At 47.9% G+C, this 17,955-nt stretch overlaps 1 protein-coding gene across 1 annotated transcript; it reads left to right on the top strand.

Annotated features, from left to right (window-relative positions):
- Nucleotides 1-927: 927 nt before the first annotated feature.
- LOC308263150 (pericentrin-like) lies at nt 928-15,917 on the top strand (the record flags this gene model as incomplete). The annotated part of the gene is made up of 9 exons (XM_080696023.1): nt 928-980; nt 4,399-4,422; nt 4,491-4,572; nt 4,870-5,083; nt 8,767-8,822; nt 9,613-9,787; nt 10,383-10,519; nt 14,012-14,123; nt 15,688-15,917. The coding sequence occupies 9 exons, from the start codon at nt 928-930 to the stop codon at nt 15,915-15,917; spliced, it is 1,083 nt and encodes a 360-aa protein (XP_080552149.1).
- Between the last annotated feature and the right edge of the window lie 2,038 nt (nt 15,918-17,955).

The following is a 17,955-nucleotide window of genomic DNA, read 5'->3' as shown; positions in this document are numbered from 1 at the left end:
CTGCTCTGATGGGTGCTGAAGACTTGAAACAATATACAGCTGGGCTTGGTAGTGCAGGCCTGTAATCCCAGTACTTGGGAGGCTAAAACAGGAGGACTATAGTTTCAAGACCAGCCTCAGTCATTCACAGCAAGGCCCTCTACAACTTAGTCCCTCTTTCTTTCTTTCTTTCTTTCTTTCTTTCTTTCTTTCTTTCTTTCTTTCTTTCTTTTTCTCTTTCTTTTTTTTTTTGAGGTACTAGGTGGAACCCAGAGGCACTGTACCTCAGAGCTACCTCTCCAGCCCGACGTTTTTCTCATTTACCTCTGCCTTTACTACTTCTCTACACTTCTGCGCAGCTTGCTCACTTCTGACAGAGAAAAACGAAAGGCGACTGTGCGCATTTGAAGAAAAAGACGGTGAAGAGGAAGGGCCTGGCTGTCGATGCCCTACTTTTTTTGTCTTTTTATTTTATTTTTTATTTTTTATTTTTTGGAGGTACTAGGGATGGAACCCAAGGGGCATTGTACCTCCGAGCTACACCCCTAGCCCTATTTATTTATTTATTTATTTTGCAGTACTGGGGTTGGCACCCAGGGGCATTCTACACCCAAGTGACACCCCCAGCCCTATTTTTTATTCTTTATTTTGGAACAGGATCTCACTGAGTTGTAAAGGGCCTTGCTAAGTAGCTGAGGCTGTCCGTGAACCACAATCCTCCGGTTTCAGTCTCCTGAATTCTGGGATTACAAGTGTGCACCACTACGCCTGACTTGAGACCCTGTTTCAAATAGGGCTGGGGTTTTAGAATGCCCCAGGATTCAGTCCACCAAAAGAAACAAAACAAAAGCAACCCATAATATTCTTTTACCTACTTTCAAATGCACCTGCTTGTCATCTTTGTCCTTTACCTTCATCCTGAAAGTGGAATGAGGAGGGAGGGGTTGAATGTGGCAGGAGCCCTGTGTGCTGCGGGAGCTGGTCTCCTGCGGCTTGGGCCTGTGAGCTGCAGGGGAGAGAATCTGTGGGCACATTGGCCGGGGTGTGCATTGAAGGTGCAGAGGGTCCTAGCCCTCTTGCCCTCTCTGGGACCTGCTGACCTGCCCTTAAATGGCTTTCCTTGGACTTCTGCTATGGAGTATAACTGAAGGCCTTGAGCCTCCAATATCCCTGCAGTATGCAGTGAAAGTTCAGGTGTTTGCTAGGATGAGCTGATAAAATAAATTTTCCAGAAGTTGAAAAGAATTTGGCTCAAAGTCATGATGTTTCTTGCCTGTCTTATTAAAAAAAAAAAAAAAAAAAAAAATCAGAGCCGGGCGTGGTGGTGCAGGCTTGTAATCCCCGCGCTTGGGAGGTAGAGACAGGAGGATCGCGCAGGTTCGAAGCCAGCCTCGCTGGCTTAAGAGACCCTGTTTCCAAATAAAAAAATATAAAATAGGTCTGGGAGTGTAGCCCGGAGGTAGAAGGGTTTCCAGGAACCCCAGTACCACAAAAAAAAAACACCCCAAAACAAAAACAACAACAAAAAAAAATTTGGGCATGGTGCCACATGCTTGTAATCCTAGTACTTGGAAGGCTGAGACATGAGGAGTGCAGGTTTGAGGCCAGCCTCAGCAACTTAGTGAGGCTGTAGCAACTTAATAAGATCCCATTTCAAAAAAGGGGCTGTAGAGTTTACAAATCTAGAATTTTTCTTTAGAAATATAAGCCCTTATTGTGGCATGTTCCCTGGGGCAGCCGGGGCTCTCCGGTGGCATGCCTCTGCCTGCTGGCACCCAGCTCACTCTCCCTGTACTTGACCTTGCGCTGGTTTGTGGTTGCTGTTCACTGTCACTGTTGTCCTCCCTCTCAGGGTAGGCAGCTGTTCTCAGCAGCTGGGAGGCTGAGCTGTGTTCAGAGGGCCATGAGCTTGCTTCCCGTGGCTCTGCTCCAGCGTCTCCTATGAAGGCTCTTAGAGGGAAAAAAGCTCAGTGTATAATATTTCACCATTTTTTAAAACTTCCAAAGCAGAGAAGTCTTTTTTAAGTTTTAAATTAAAAATTTTAGAGCCGGCTGTGTTGGCGTATGCTCGTAATCCCAGCATTTGGGAGGCTGAAACAGGAGAATTGCAGTTCGAGGACAGCCTCAGTTACGAAATAAAAGAATAAAAGATAGGACTGGAGGTGTTGCTTGGAGGCAAAATGCCCCTGGGTTCAATCCCCAGTACCGCAAAAAAAAAAAAAAAAAAAAAAAAAAAAAAAAAAAAAAAAAATTAGGATTTTTAGCTTTCTTTCTTATTTTTCTTGTGGTGGTATTGGGAATTGAACTCAGGGGCACTCTACCTTTGTTACACTCCTAGTCCTATTTTATTATTTATTTTGAAACAGGGGCTCACTAAGTTGCAGAGGGCCTCAGTAAATTGCTGAGGCTGGCTGTATCCTTCCGTTTTTCTGTATTGGCCTCCCAAATACTGAGGTTTCAGGTGTGTGCCACCATGCCTAGCTTTTAGCTTTCATTTTGAAGTAGTGTTGTACTTAAAAAGTTTTTGAAAACAGAGTTCCTGGATACCCTTCTCCAACTTCCTTTTTTGGGGAAGCAAATCGGTAATGAACTCAGGGACATTCTACCTCCAAGATATACCCTCAGCCCTATTTATTTATTTGTTTTTGTGGTACTGGGGATGGAACTCAGGAACATTTTGCCTCTGAGTTATATGGGGTCTCAAAGTACTGAGATTATAAGTGTGCGCCACCATACCTGGCTTCTAGCTTCTTCATGTTAAGAGCCTCACTAAGTTGTTGAGGCTGGCTTTGAACCTGTGATCCTCCTGTCTCAGTCACCCAAGTAGTGGGACCCAAGTACAAGCATGCATTACCACGCCCGGCTTATTTATTTTTTTGTTTTTACTTTTTTTGTGGTACTGGGGTTGGAACCCAGGGGCATTCTACCTCCGAGCTACACTCCCAGCCCTATTTTTTATTCTCTGTTTTTGAAACAGGGTCTCAGTAAGTTGCAAGGGACCTCACTAAGTAGCTGAGGCTCTGCAAGCCACGATCCTCCTGTCTCAGCCTAAAAGTGGAAAATAGGGCTAGGGGTGTAGTAGAATGCCCCTGAGTTCCAACCCTAGTACCCCTTCCCCCACAAGCTGCATCACATAATAAGTAGCCTTTTTTGCCTGGATCTAAGTTGCTTTCATGGGTCCTGTGACCATGTTGTAGCATGTGACCATGTTGTAGCATGTGACCATGTTGTAGCATGTGACCATGTTGTAGCATGTGTTAGTACTTTTCCTGTGGCCGCGTCCTCATTGTGTAAGTATAATTGACACCCTCCCCCCATGCAGCCAGATGCAGGTGAAAATATTTGGGGAAGTTGGGTGTTGTGGACACACCTAGTGCTTGAGAGGCTGAGACAGGAAGATGGCAGGTTTGAAGTCAGCTTCAACAACTTAGGCCCTATTTCAAACTAAAAAAATAAAATAAAAAATAAAACAGGACTCAGGGTGTATTTCAGAGGGAGAACACTCCTGGGTTCATTCCTTAGCAGCACAGATAAATAAATAAAAGGGCTAGGAGTGTACCTTAGAGGTAGAATGCCCTTGGATTCCATCCCTCTCCCACAAAAACAAAACAAAACAAACAAACAAAAAAACTGGGGGAAAATTGCTTCTGTTCTAAACACTTGCAGATCTTTTTTCTCTCTCATTAGATTTCCCTAAACAATTTAGTGTAACAGCTGTTTAGGTTATCTGTAACATCTAACACAAGGTAGAGATGATTTAGAGTCTGTAGGAGAATGTGTGTAGGTCATGTGCAAATATAACACCAGGTTGAGTGTCCATGGGAAATCCTTGTGGTGCTGGAACCAGTCTCCTGCAGACACAAAGGGCAGCTCATTTTGTCTGTGCCTTCATCCCTTGTTGGGGTGTTCCTACCATCCAGCTGTTAAGAACATTTGTGCACTGCTTTTGTGAGAACATAGGTTTTTGGTTCTTTCTTCTCTGAACCCAGGGGCACTCTACCACTGAGCTACACCTTCAACCCTCTTTATTTTTTGTTTTGTTTTTTTTTGACGGTACTGGGGTTCCTGGGAGCCCTTTTACCTCCAGGCTACACTCCCAGACCTATTTTATACATTTTATTTTATACATTTTTAAAATTTGGAAACAGGGTCTCTGAAGTCAGCATGGCTGGCTTCGAACCTGCGCGATCCTCCTGTCTCTGCCTCCCAAGTGCGGTGATTACTAGCGTGGGCCACCACGCCCGGCAACCCCCTTTGTTTTGAAACAGGGTCTCACTAAGTTGCTGTGCACCCGTATCAAACCTGTCGGCCTCCCCTCTCCGCCCCCTGATGTGTGCAACCACACTTGGCTTTTGGCTAGTTCTTAGTGGCTCTTGGTTCATGTGAATTTTCTGGCTACAGCTTTGCTCTCCTTCTCAGGAAGAAGAACAAGACTGTGAATTGGTGAGCGGTCCCCAGGACGAAGCTGGCTGGCGGCAGCACCCTCAGGTGACTCGCTCTGTCTCTGGCAGTCCTTGGCCCTCTCAGACAGCTGCGTGTGCTCTGCTGTTCACTCTGGGCGCCGCAGGCCTGGCAGCTGTGCAGGGCTGCAGAGTGGGTGGGGGTGCTGCAGCTTGCTGTCTCCTCCTCTGTGGGGCCTCCCTGGAGCAGGTGGAGGGATGGCAGACACCTGGGGTCACACTGGAGTTGTGAGGGAGGCCGTGGGAGTGGCTCTGAGGGCAGCCCACTATGGCAACACTTGGTAGCCGATAGCATGGGGTGCCTTCTAACTGGAGAGCAGGCGGCATCCTCTCGCCTGCTCCCTGTTCTCGTTGCTGCTTTATGCCTCTCAGTGCTGCTTTGCTGCCCTGGTTCCCAGCCTGCCCTCATCAGCGATTCCTCTGCTCGCAGACGGCACCCAGCCTTGAGCTGGAAGCCATGCGCCTGAGCCTGAGCAACATGCACACGGTGCAGCTGGAGCTGACGCAGGCCAACCTTCAGAAGGAGAAGGAGTCAGCGCTGGCCGAGCTGCGGGACATGCTCAACGGCCGGCGGGCGCAGGAGCTGGCGCTGTTGCAGAGCAAGCAGCAGTGCGAGCTGGAGCTGGTCCGGGAGCAGCATGCCCGTGAGAAGGAAGAGATCGCGCTCCGCTGTGGGCAGGAGACGGGTACTATGCGCCAGGTGTGGGTGGGAAGTGGGTGAGCGGTCGCTTCCTGGCAGCGACTGGCTTCACAGTGATCTTGAAGAAGCTGGCCTGCTCCTTTTCCAGATTATGTCTTCTGTTCAACAGGTACACACTCCTGTCAGGAGTCAGGGATTTCCTGCAGTGGCTCTTCCTGTATAGGAAGGGTCCTGCCAGTTGTTAAGTCCCAAGCCTCTGCACTCACAAGGAAGCGGACGGGATCCTCCCTGCTGCAGGCTGGGCGGGGGGCTACAGGGTACCTGTCTCAAAGTACACCCATTCCTCCTGGTTGCACAGCACTTTCTGTGTTCCTTTCCCTCAGGGCATCCTCCAGTGGACTGGCTGGAACTTTCTTCAACAATTTTTTTTTGTACTGGGAATTGAACCCAGGGGTATTCTGCTTCAGAACTATATTCTATCTCTAATTTTATTTATTTTTTTTTTATTTTTAATTTTTTTTTTTTTTTTTGTGGTCCTGGGGTTCCTGGAAGCCTATGGGCTACACTCCCAGGCCTATTTTTATACTTTTTATTTTGGAAATAGAGTCTCTTAAGCCAGTGCGGCTGGCTTTAAACCTGCGCGATCCTCCTGTCTCTATCTCCCAAGCACGGGGAATATAAGCGTGCGCCACCACGCCCGGCTTATTATTTTATTTTTATTTGCGGTATTGGGAGGTGGAACACAGGGGCATTTGGCCTTCGAGCTACACCCTCAGCCTAATTTTTTTTTCTTTTGTGGTACTCAGCTACCTCTGAGCTACACTCCTATCCCTATTTTCTTTAGTCTTTTTTGATTTTTTGAAACAGGGTCTACTGAATTGCAAAGGGCCTTTCTAATTTGCTGAGGCTGTCTGCCAACTGCGATCCTTCAGTCTCTGCCTCCTGAATCCTGGGATTACAAGCGTGTGCCACCATGCCCAGATATATATATAATTTTATTTTAAACAGGCCAGGAATAGTGGCACACGCTTGTAATCCCAGTATTTAGGAGGCGGAGACAGGAGGATTGCGCAGGTTCGAAGCCTGCCACGCTGGCTTAAGAGACCCTGTTTTCAAATAAAAAAGTATAAAATAGGTCTGGGAGTGTAGCCTGGAGGTGGAAGGGCTTCCAAGAACCCCAGTACCACCAAAAAAAAAAAAAAAAAAAAAAAAAAAAAAAAAAGCCAACTACTTAGTGAGGCTCTCAGCAACTTAGTGAGACCCTGTTTCCAAATAAAGTATAAAATAGGTCTGGGAGTATAGCCCAGAGGTAGAAAAGCCCCTGGGTTCCACCCCCAGTACCACACACACACAAAAAAAAAGAATAAAAAAAAGGGCCAGGGGTGTAGCTTAGAGGTAGAATACCCCTGGGTTCCATCTCCATTACTGCCAAAAAAAAAAAAAATTTTTTTTTAAACAGGTTCTCATTAAGTTACTGATGGCTCACTACATTGCTAAGGCTGGCCTTGAACCTGTTATCCTCCTGTCTTAGCTCCACAAGTCCTGGGATTATAGGTGTGCAGCACTACGCTCGGTCCCCACCATCACCTTTGATAAGACCCGTCTGCCTGTTGGCTTTGTCAGGCCCCACGCAGGTACTCTTGGACACAGACCCCATCCTTCTTTGCTGAGTAGGCATTGGCTTTCCTGGTTGGCAGTGCCATCCCTTGGCTGACTGAGGCACTTTTCTGAAACAGGGTCTTGCTAGGTTGCAGAGTCATCTTACTAAGTTGTCCTTCAACTGTGCTTCAACCTGCAATCCTTGTGCCTCAGCCTCCCAAGTACTGTATTACAGGCATGTACCACCATGCCCAGCCAAACGACTCTTAAAACATAGCCTAGAAGTTTGGAAATGTAATCAGGGAAAAAAGCCAAGAGAAAACAAATTGAAATAAACCAGCTTGAGAGATTCCCACAGAATGTCTATCTAAGAGTGAGTGCTTTTAGTTTAAAAAAATATAAAGAAACTGCCATGGTGGCGCATGCCTGTAATCCCAGCAGGAGGATCACAGGTTTGAAGCCAGCCTCAGCAACTTAGTGAAGCCCTCAGCAACTTAGACTGTGACACACACACACACACACACACACACACACACACACTTATATATGATGATAAAATTGGGCATAGTGGTAAATGACTACAGTCCTAGCTATTAGGGAAGCTGAGGTAGGAGGATAGCAAATTTCAGGCTAGCCTGGCAATTTACCAAGACGGTCACAAAATAAAAAATAAAGGGGCTAGGGATGTACCTCTGTGGTAGAGTGCCCCTGGATTCAACCTCCAAAAGCCTCCTCCAAAGAAAATTGCTAATTCTTGGGCTAAGATGAGCTCTTTTTATGTATAATACATACTTTTAAGTTTTATTTTTCATAGTTTTATTTTATTTTATTTTTTTTGGCAGTACTGGGGATTGAAATAAAGTAGGTCCAGGGGTGTAAGTCAGAGGTAAAATGCCCCATGGTTCAGTCCCTAGACACACACACACACAAAAGGTAAGGATTACTTATGTTAACAATTTTCTCTCTCTCTCTCCTCTCTTTCTCTCTCTCTCTCTCTCTCTCTCTCTCTCTCTCTCTCTCACACACACACACACACACACACACACACACACACACACACAACTATGGCCAGGCATGGTTGTGCATGCTTGTAATCCCAGTACTTGGGAGGCTGAGCCAGGAGGATCACAGGTTCACGGCCAGCCTCAGTTAGTTACTTAGGCCCTCCACTATGTAGTGAGACCCTGTTTTTCAAAATAAAGAATAAAATGTAGGGCTGGGGATGTAGTTCAGATGGGTTCAATCTCCTGTAAAACACACACACACACACACACACACACACACACACACACACACACACACAAAAGCACAGTGGTGATTTGGGTGTAGTCACTGCTGAGCGGCACTCCCACAGCCGAAGTGAGGGCTCCTCTCACCTGCATGAGAGCTGCTCTGCACCGGCCAGTGCTGGCCCGGGAGGCTCCGTGTGACAAGCAGAAGCAGCCACCCCAACCATGGTTGTGCTGGAGCGCTCCCCCCTTCCTTGGCTCGCCCTTCATCTCAGGGGCCACTTTTCTCAGTTTCTTGTGATGCCCTGTGTTTCTTCTTGTAGTTTCATGCAAGCACAAAGATACATATTTTTATCTTCCTATGTTTTTAATCTTTTTTCTTTTCTAGTACTGGGGATGGAACCCAGAGGCATTCTACCCCCAAGCTACACCCCTAGTCCTATTTCTTTTTTTTACTCTTTATTTTGAAACAGGGTCTCACTGAGTTGCAGAGGGCCTCACTAAGTAGCTGAGGCTGCCTGCAAACCGCAATCCTCCTGCTCAGCCTCCTGAATGCTGGGATGACAAGCGTGCGCCATCTTGCCTGGCTTAATTTTTTAAGTATAAAATGTACCTTATCTTTTGCCCTTTATGTGTTGCTGTTCTCTTCATCAGCCAGTCTGCAGAGGCCCTGCCTCCTCTCTGGCCTCCTGTCCTGGTACCACTGGGCCTGGGTGTTAACTGGCCTTCCTGGACACAGCATGCTTGAGTGTCCATGGAGTGCCATCAGGTGCCAGAACCTGCTCGTCTCTGGGGAGACTGAACCCTGGAGGAGGCGTGATTCAGGGGTCTAACTGCTGCTTGTTTGTCTGTCTCACAGCTGAGCTGAAGGAGAAGTTGCAGTCAGAAATGGAGAGAAACACCCGGATGATAGAGGTGTGTGAGACCACTGGAAAGGTAGTTCTGTGTGCTGCCACCTGCCACGCCCCAGGGAATGCGCTCTCTGTGCAGACACGAGGCTGTGGCAGAAGTGATCTCTCTCTTGGACAGCTGTCCTATTCACTGACTGGCTGCTCTGCCTCAAATCGATTTCTGTAACATGAGGTGTTCACTACCTGTCCATGTGTGTCCTGGGCGCTGCCTCTGTCCATGTGGACTGGTCCAGGGGAGGGTGGGGCAGGGTGGGGTGCGCCTGAGTGTCAGGAGGGGCACTGCTGTGGGGGCATGCCCTGGCTTCAGTGAATTTGGAGGCCTCCGTGTCTTAGATATACTCAGGCTTTGGCCTGGGTTGCTCTGTCCTGGGCTGGGTTCATGCTCTGGCTTCCCAGTCCTCTGACCTGGATCGTGGGACTTGTTTCTTTGGACACTTGGGTCAGAGCCAGGCTCTGGGCAGAGGTTGATGAAGTCACTGTCGGCCCCTGGATCTTGTGGGGAGTGGCTTCATGAGCATTTGAGAGTGGCCTTGTGATGTGCTTCAATTCAGAGATGGGTTTTGCTGTGGGGAAGATGGCCGTGTTCTCTTCTTTGGCTCTTTGCCTCGTAGGCACTCCTGCTTCTGTCTTTGTAGCAGCTGATGGAGGAACTGGCTGGCTATCAAGACCTAACTCCCACAGTGACAGTTCAGTCTGGGCTCAATGGCTGCCTACACTAGGTTTTTATGCAGTTTAAAGTTTCTTTGCCACATCAGGCAACTATTGAACATAATCTCCTTTTTCTTTTAAATTAGACCCTGAAGCAAGACTGGGAATCTGAAAGAGAGTTATGCTTGGAAAATCTACGCAAAGAATTATCTGCAAAGCACCAGTCAGAAATGGAGGATTTGCAAATCCAGTTTCACAAAGAATTGGCAGAACAGAGAGCTGAGTTGGAGAAGATTTTTCAAGCTAAAAACCAGGCTGAAGGTGAGCATTTGACTAAAATGAGCAGGTCTGGAGGGGCTGAGTTTTCCTGTATAACACTAGACCAAGGATCTTGTCTACCACCTGGGTCTGAACACACGTGTCCCACCCCTGCTTTTCAGTGTCAGCTTGCTGAATGAATATGGGTGCAGCGGCAGCTGGGAGCCCTCCTTGTTGGCCGCATACCTCTCAAGGTCCCTGAACCTTTCTGACCTTCATTTGAATGATCTCTTTTATGTGTTCAGTACTAAATCTCAGTAATATCATGATTTCTTGCATTGCTACTCCAGCGCTTGGTGTTCCATGATGATCCTGTGGGTCCGGGGCGCTGGCTGCATGTTCCTGTGTCTGTCTTCCTCTTCTCCAGGGCGGGCACAGTGGTTGTGAGACGGGGTAGGTGGAGCCTGTAGCGGCTCTGCCCTTCTCTGTCCTGGTGTAGTGTGCCGTGGAGGCGTGCACCATATGCCCAGGATGGAGTGTGGTGGGGGCAGGCCGAGTGTGAGCCGCTGTCATCACAGTGGTGACCTGCTGGCTAGTGTTGCTGCTGGAGGAAAGTGCCATCTGGTTGTAAACTGGGTGGGTTTGTGCTGCTTTCTAGTCTCCCTGAAGAATCTAGAGGCTCAGCACCACGCTGCCATCAAGAAGTTACGTGAAGACTTGCAGTCAGAACATTGCCAGTACTTAGAGGACTTGGAGTTGAAGTCCAGGGAAAAGGAAAAAGAAAAACAGCTGGAGGTAGGCAAGAGCTTACTTATTTTTAATTATCTGGTATATTAGAAATTTTAAAAGATTTTGTGATTTGGCCATCTTATTCTGGTTTTTTGGGGGGAGGACGGTACTAGGGATTGAACCCAGGGGCATTGTTCCTCTGAGCTACACCCCCAGCCCTATTTTTTAGTCTTTTTTTATTTTTTATTTATTTATTTATTTTTGCAGGTTTGGGGATAGAACCCAGGGGCGTTCGACCTCCAAGCTACACCCCCACCCCTAATTTTTAGTCTCTTTTTATTTTTTATTTTTTATATTTTTTGCAGGTCTGGGGATGGAACCCAGGAGCATTTGACCTCTGAGCTACATCCCCTGCCCTTGCCCTATTTTTTATTCTTTATTTTAGAATAGAAACAGGGTCTCATTAAGTTGTGGAGGGCCTCACTAAGTAGCTGAGGCTGTCCGTGAACCGCGATCCTCCTGTCTCAGCCTCCCAAATGCTGGGATTACAAGCGTGGGCTACCATGCCCGGCTTTTTTAAAATTTTGAAACAATCTTACCGAGTTGCAAAGGGCCTTGCTAAGTAGCTGAGGCTGCCTGTGAACCGCGATCCTCCGGTCTCCGCCTCCCAAACTGGGATTACAAGTGCACCATCATGCCCGGCAACTTTATTTTTTATTTTGAAACAGAATCTCATTAAGTTGTGGAGCACTTCGCTGAGTTGTTGAGGCTGGCCACAAGATCCTCGTATCTCAGCCTCCCAAGTACTGGAATTACAGGCATATACTCTGCACCTGGCTATATTCAGTTATTTGCTAAAAATTAAGTATTAAATGTACAGAGCTCTAGTGTTTGGGATATAAGCACATAAGAATACAGAGTCTGTTAAGGTGTATTTAATAATTATGCTCAGTTTTGGGCTCAGAAAATGTATAATTCTAAGTTTCCTGGACCTGTGTATCGACCTCTTGCTCTATGTTTGGAAATTTTTCTGCTATTACTTCCTTGAAGAGATTGTTGATCCCTTTGGTTTCACCTTCTTTTCCCTCCTCTATTCCAATTATTCTTAGGTTAGCTCTCTTAAAATGAGCCCATATTTCTTCAATGTCAGATTCCTGCTGTCGGATATTTTTTTCTAGATTAGAAACTATGCATTCATTTTTGGATTGCTTACTTCTAAGAGCGAGGTTCTGTTCTCCATGTGGTCTAATCGGTTGTTTGTACTTTGAATTGAGGCCTTTACTTCATTAATTGTATTCTTTATCTCTTTTTGGCTCTCTCTGAGTTCTTTTCGAAGCACCTCTATTATTTCTACAGTTATTTTCCTGATTTGATCTTCTAGAAATTTCTGAATTTCTATTTTATCGGGTTCTGATGTTGTGGGGTTGTGGGCATTCATTGCTCCATTGCTATTCCTCTTTCCCATGATTTCGGAAGTTTGTGCCTTCTCTGGGTTCTTCCCTTGGGTCACTACGACTTCACTTAAGGTGCTCTGGATCTCGAGTCTGTGGTATCTCAGACCCCACTACTCCTTTACTGGGTTGTATCGCAGAGTCTCAGACCCAGGGAGTCAATCGAGGCTGCTTTAGACCATGGGGGGTGCCAGGTTGGGCGTTCTCCTGCGAGGAGTTGTGACTATGGTGTGATATCTCTGCCACCGCCACTCCCGCAATGGGTCAAGTCCCTGGGAGTCAGTACTGGGATTTCTCCTCTGGGGCCTGCAGTTTGATTCACTGTTGTTGAATACGCAGATGGAGCTGTAGTAGACTCGGTGAATTCGCTGCTGCTGCCGCCGCCGGTGGCAATATGGTGCCACTGCCACGCCCTCGGCCGTGGTTTTGAGCTCTGCTCTGAGTCCCTCGGCTCGTTGTCCGCCGCTCCTCTCTGGAGCCTGGTGGGCTGTTGAGTGTGTTAATCTGTAGCCGTAGCCGTCAGGTGAATTCGCCGCTGCTGCCGGCAGTAAGGCACTGCTGCCGCGTCCTCGGGCGTGAGGCCAGCGTATCTCCTCTGTGGCTCTGAGCTCCGTTCTGAGACCCCCTCCTCTTTGGGGCTGGTGATTTTTTTGTTTCTCTGGTGATGGTGTTTTCTGGCTATGAAAGGCGCTGATTTTGTGGTAATAGAGATTGGTTGTTAGCGGGGCTCTTAAGCCCCGCTTTTCTCGGTCGCCATCTTCCCGAAAGTCCATATAATTCTTGACAAGCATTTCTGAGACATTTATAAAAATTCTAAACTCTTGGAGTATAAGGCCACATTTGTTAGCCATAATTCATTAAACTGGAATCCAGAAAAAAATTAACCGAAAACATTTCTACTGTTTATGTATCCAAGACCCTTTTCTAGTGAAATACTACATGTCAAATGTAGGAGATGTGGCCAGATCCTATTCAGAGGACTGAAGTGCTTTTATTACCAAAACTAAGACTCAAGTAGTCAGTTCAAGACATTAACAACTGAAGTTGCATTTAGTGGTGGTGTGGGCAGAAATGTGCAAACCTGAGGAGCTGAAGCACTGAGTTTAGAGTCTTGAGGAGACCTTCGGGGCCCTCTTTCTAGGCCTGGAGCTCTGGGATCTGCAGCCCGCCTTACTGGAGGCCAGGTGAGGCGCACTCGGGCCTGCCAGGATCGCCCTCCATGAGAGCAAGGGGCTGAGCACCTTTTGGTCTGGATGCCCATGGGCAGGATGGAGAAGCCTCAGGACCATGGCACCGTGCTGCAGGCCTGAGCCCAGAGAAGCTGCACCCTTGGTTGTTTCTGATTCACCATAGAGCTGTGGCTCACAAGGGTGGAAGGGGAGGTTTGTTGTTCAGCCCAACCCTATACTGGAGCCTTCCCCACCAATGTCAAGGGGACATCTTCAGCCGGGCATGTTGGCACACACTTGTAATCACAACTTGGGAGGCAGAGACAGGAGGATTGCAGGTTCAAAGCCCGCCCCAGCGACTTAGTGAGACCATTTCCAAATAAGAAATAAAATCCAGCTGAAGGTGTAGCTCAGAGGTAGAATGCCTTTCGGTTCAGTCCCTAGTAGCAAAAAAAAAAAAAAAAAAAAAGTGAGGTGCCTCTTAGAGAAATGGATCTATGTCGAGAGCCAGCCCACAAAGCACAGCTGGAAGGGGTGCTTTGTGGGTCCGGGATGACAGGCCTGTGCCACCGTGCCTGGCTGACACTGTACACTTGGCCTTGTTTGTGTTCTGGTTGCTGCTGTTGCTGGTTTCTTGGCTATAGGTTTGGGATGTGAGTTTTTACTCCATACCTGCTTGGTTTGTTTCTTGGATGCTGTGCCCTGAGGTGTTCGCAGTTTTAAGTCAACCTCAGCAACTTAGCGAGACCCTGTTTCCACACAAAAAATAAAATAGGTTTGGAGGTGTAGCTCCAAGGTAGAATGGCCCTGGGTTCAATCTTCAGTACTCAGGAAAACCCTTTAAATACAAATAATAGCACAAAGCCCCAATGTGATACAACCTTGGATTTGATATCTTAGGTTCTCGTATTGACTGTTTATGCTTTCCATTTTCATAGTTAGAGAATCTTCAAGCATCCTATGAAGACCTGAAGGCTCAGTCACAAGAAGAAATCAGAAGTCTGTGGTCTCAGCTTGAGTCTGCGAGAACTAACAGAGAGAAGCCAGATGGTAAGCAATTTTGTGTGGGGCATTCAGATCCTCCAAAGCTAAAGCGGAATGGTGTTTGCATGCGTGTGCGTGTGCGTGCGTGTGTGTGTGTGTGGGGGGGGGGTGTTGGAATGGAACCCAGAGCCATATATATGCTAGGCAAGTGCTCAACCACTGAGCTACACCCCAGCCTTTTATTTTTTATTATAATTTTTTTGTACTGTCAATAAAATCCAGGGCATTCTACATCTGAGCAACACCCCCAGCCTTTTTCTTTCTTCTATTAAATTTTGTAGTGCTGGGGCTAGAACCCCAGGTGTATTCTATCTACCTCTAAGCTACACCCCCAGCCTTATTTTATTTTATTTATTTTTCTTATTTCTGTGGGTCTGGGGATGGAACCCAGGAGCATTTGACCTCTGAGCTACCCCCCGGCCCTATTTTTTATTTTGATACAGGGTCTCACTAAATTGTGAAGGGCCTCACTAAGTAGTGAGGCTGTCTGCAAACCGCGATCCTCCTGTCTCAGCCTCCTGAATGCTGCGATTACAAGCATGTGCCATCACGCCCAGCTCTTATTTTATTTTTTATTTGGGAACAGGATCTTGCTAAGTTGTTGAGAGCCTCACTAAGTTGCTGACACTGGCTTTAAATCTGCAATCCTCCTGTCTCAGCCTCCCAAGTACTGGGATTATAGGCATATGCCATGATGCCCAGCTACCCCAGCTCGCTGAGACAGGTGGATCTCAGGCTTGAGGTCAGTCTCAGCAATTTTAGTGTGACTCTGTTTCGAAATAATAAATAAAAAGAGCTAGGGATATAATTCAGAGTGTAGAATGCTCCTGGGTTCAATTCCTAGCACTACCAAGACCTCATTAAGTCGCTTAGGACTCTCCCTAAGTTGCTGAAGCTGGTCTTGAAATCATCCTTGTGTCTCAGCCTCCTGAGTACTGGGATTATAGTTGTGTACCACCATTCCCAGTTTAAAGCTATGTGTTTATAGTTGTTGAAATTCCAAACTGGAACTTGGTGGTAGTTAGCACAATAAAGAGTGACTTTGCCAGTTCTATTTCTTGAAGATTGATATGTTTTACTTTGGAGTAGAAATTGGTGTGTTGAGAGAGCCAAGTCAGCTCAGTAGCAACTCTGTGCTGTGTGTCTCTAAGGGTGCAGACTGACTGTAACATGAGGTCTTTCAAGTGTAAGTGACAGTGGGTCACTGTCCTCGGAACTACCATAGGTGCATCAGGCACAGGACCTCGCAGACCTGCAGCCTCCTCGAGGAAGGTGCTGTCGGCCTCTGCTGGCTCCAGCTCTCCTTTTGAAGGTGGTGCTTGAGTCGCCAGGACCCGCACGGCGCCACTCTAGTCCTTCCTAACAGCTGAGCTCCCTGGAGACCCTGTTTTGGGCCCCCGCTTCTATGTCAGGGCAGTCTCTGCTCAGCTGTGAAGACTTGGCTGCTCCAGGTCAGGCAGAGCCGCTTGGACCTTAGGCAGGGACGCCAGGCCCGGTCAGGCTGCCAGCATTCAGGGCTATGGGAGATGAGCCCAAACCCATGTCTCTCCTGGTGTTCATTCACAAACAGGGCCAGTTATGAGAAAGGAGCAGGAGCAGTGCTGCTCGCAGCCTCCTAGCCGCCTGTGGCTGTCGGCCCTGACGCGCTGGCAGCACCGGGTTCTGTCTGCAGCCAGGTGTGGTGGGCAGCATACCAGTTGTCTTCCCATCACTGGAGGCTGGAGAAGTGAGAAGCCCATGGGGCCAGACGCTGAGCGCTTCTGCAGGTGCTTCGGCTCTAGCGTCTTCTGCTACATCTGAGGACCACACAGGGAACTCTGATCTGAACCTCTGGTAGTAAGTAGCGTAGTCCATGTTGGGATTAACTGCTGTAGGCCAGTCACCAGCATTTCCAGGCTACAAGTTCTTGTGTGATCCTTATTGCTTTTCTGTCGCTTTGTAGCAAGTACCACACACTTGGTTCTCTAAAAATACACATTTTAGCTGGGCATGGTGGTGCAAGCCTGTAATCTCAGTACTTCTGAGGCTGAGATGGAAGGATCACATGTTCAAAGCTGGCCTCAGCAAGTGGTGAGGCTCTCAGCAACTTGATGAGATCCTGTTTCCAGATTAAAAAAATAAAATGGGCTGAGGATGTAGCACGGAGGTAGAATGCCCCTGGATTCAACCCCAGCGCCACAAAACAAAAACAAAAACAAACCCAACACATAGTTGTGAGCTCACGGACAGTCTGAGGTATGTATCTGGGCTGTCTATCCAGGGTCTCCCATAATTGCAATCCAGGTGAGCCAGGTGTAGTGGTGCATGCTTATAATCCCAGCATTTGGGAGGCTAAGATAGGATCATGGTTCGTGGACAGCCTCAGCTACTTAGTGAGGCCCTTTTCAACTCAGTGAGACCCTGTTTCAAAATAGGGCTGGGGGTGTAGCTCTGAGGTAGAGTGCCTCTGGGTTCCATCCCCAGTACTGCTAAAAAAGAAAAGAAAAGAAAAGGAAGAAATCCAGGTGTTACCCACTGTGCGCCTCCCCTTCTAGGCTTTTTGGGTTGTGGAGGATCCACTTCCTGTGGTTATAGGGTTGGTGCCCATTGCTTTTCGTGCTGGCTGTCAGCTGGGCCCTCACTCCCTGACGCACCATGTTGCTCTTGGTCACAGTCACTGGCTCTTGTATGTACCACCAGCCAGAGAAAACTCTTCCTGGAAGGGGCTAGTGAGATGCTGAGCCAGCTCTCAGAAGGGCTCTCATCCACTTGTAGGGCCCACTCCGGGCCCTTCTCCGAATCTATTCAAGAACCTCGCTGTCTGCTAAATTCTTGAGTGTTTCGCTTTGGTAATTGCATGTCATCCTGCCAGAGCCATGGGAGCCGCTCCTGGCCCAAGCATCCTGCTTGGAGGAACTGGAACACTTGCGGTGGGACTTTGCTCAGCAGCAGCAGCAAGACAGGGCCCAGCACGAGTTTGAACTGGAGCAGTTGCGTGTTTATTTTGAGAAGAAGTTGAGGGATGCTGAGCAGACTTATCAAGAGGACCTGACCCTGTTCCAGCAGCGGCTGCAAGAGGCAAAGGAAGAGCCTCCTATGGGGTGTGTAGAAACCAGGTAAAGGAAACAGCTTTTTACCCGGAAGGGCTTGTTGAGATGTGGGACTCTTGTACTGGCTCCTGGGCACATCTCATCTGGTGTGGTCTCATGCCACAGGAGGCCAGTAGACTTTTAGAAACACACCCTGGAAATGAGATGAACTTGACACTCTGGAACCTGGAGTGTCCTGGCCATTTCTGCCAAGTTGCTGGCCTGTGGCCCCACTGTGACTGGTGGGTACTCTGTCTCCATGTCTCCATTCCTTTTTTTTTTTTTGTACTAGTGATTGAACCCAGTGACATTCTACCTCTAAGGTGCATCCCCAGACCTTTTTTTTTTTTTTTTTTTTGCGGGTCTGGGATGGAACCCAGGGGCATTCAACTTCCGAGCTACACCCCCTGCCCTAATTTTTATTCTTTATCTTGAAACCGGGTCTCACTGAGTTGCAGAGGGCCTCACTAAGTAGCTGAGGCCGTCCGCGAACCGCAATCCTCTGATCTCAGCCTCCCAAATGCTGGGATTACAAGCATGCACCACCACGCCCGGTTCCCCAACCCTTTTTTTTTTTTTTTTTTTTTTTTTTTTTGGTGGTTCTGGGGTTCCTGGAAGCCCTTCTACCTCCGGGCTACACTCCCAGACCTATTTTTTATATTTTTATTTTGAAACAGGGTCTCTTAAGCCAGCGTGGCTGGCTTCGAACCTGCGCGATCCTCCTGTCTCCGCCTCCCAAGCGCGGGGATTACAAGCGTGCGCCACCATGC

This window comes from Muscardinus avellanarius (assembly GCF_963383645.1).
Source record: "Muscardinus avellanarius genome assembly, chromosome: 5".
NCBI lineage: Eukaryota > Metazoa > Chordata > Mammalia > Rodentia > Gliridae > Muscardinus > Muscardinus avellanarius.
The sequence above is the reverse complement of the archived record's forward strand: the minus strand, read 5'-3'. Positions and strand labels throughout refer to the sequence as shown.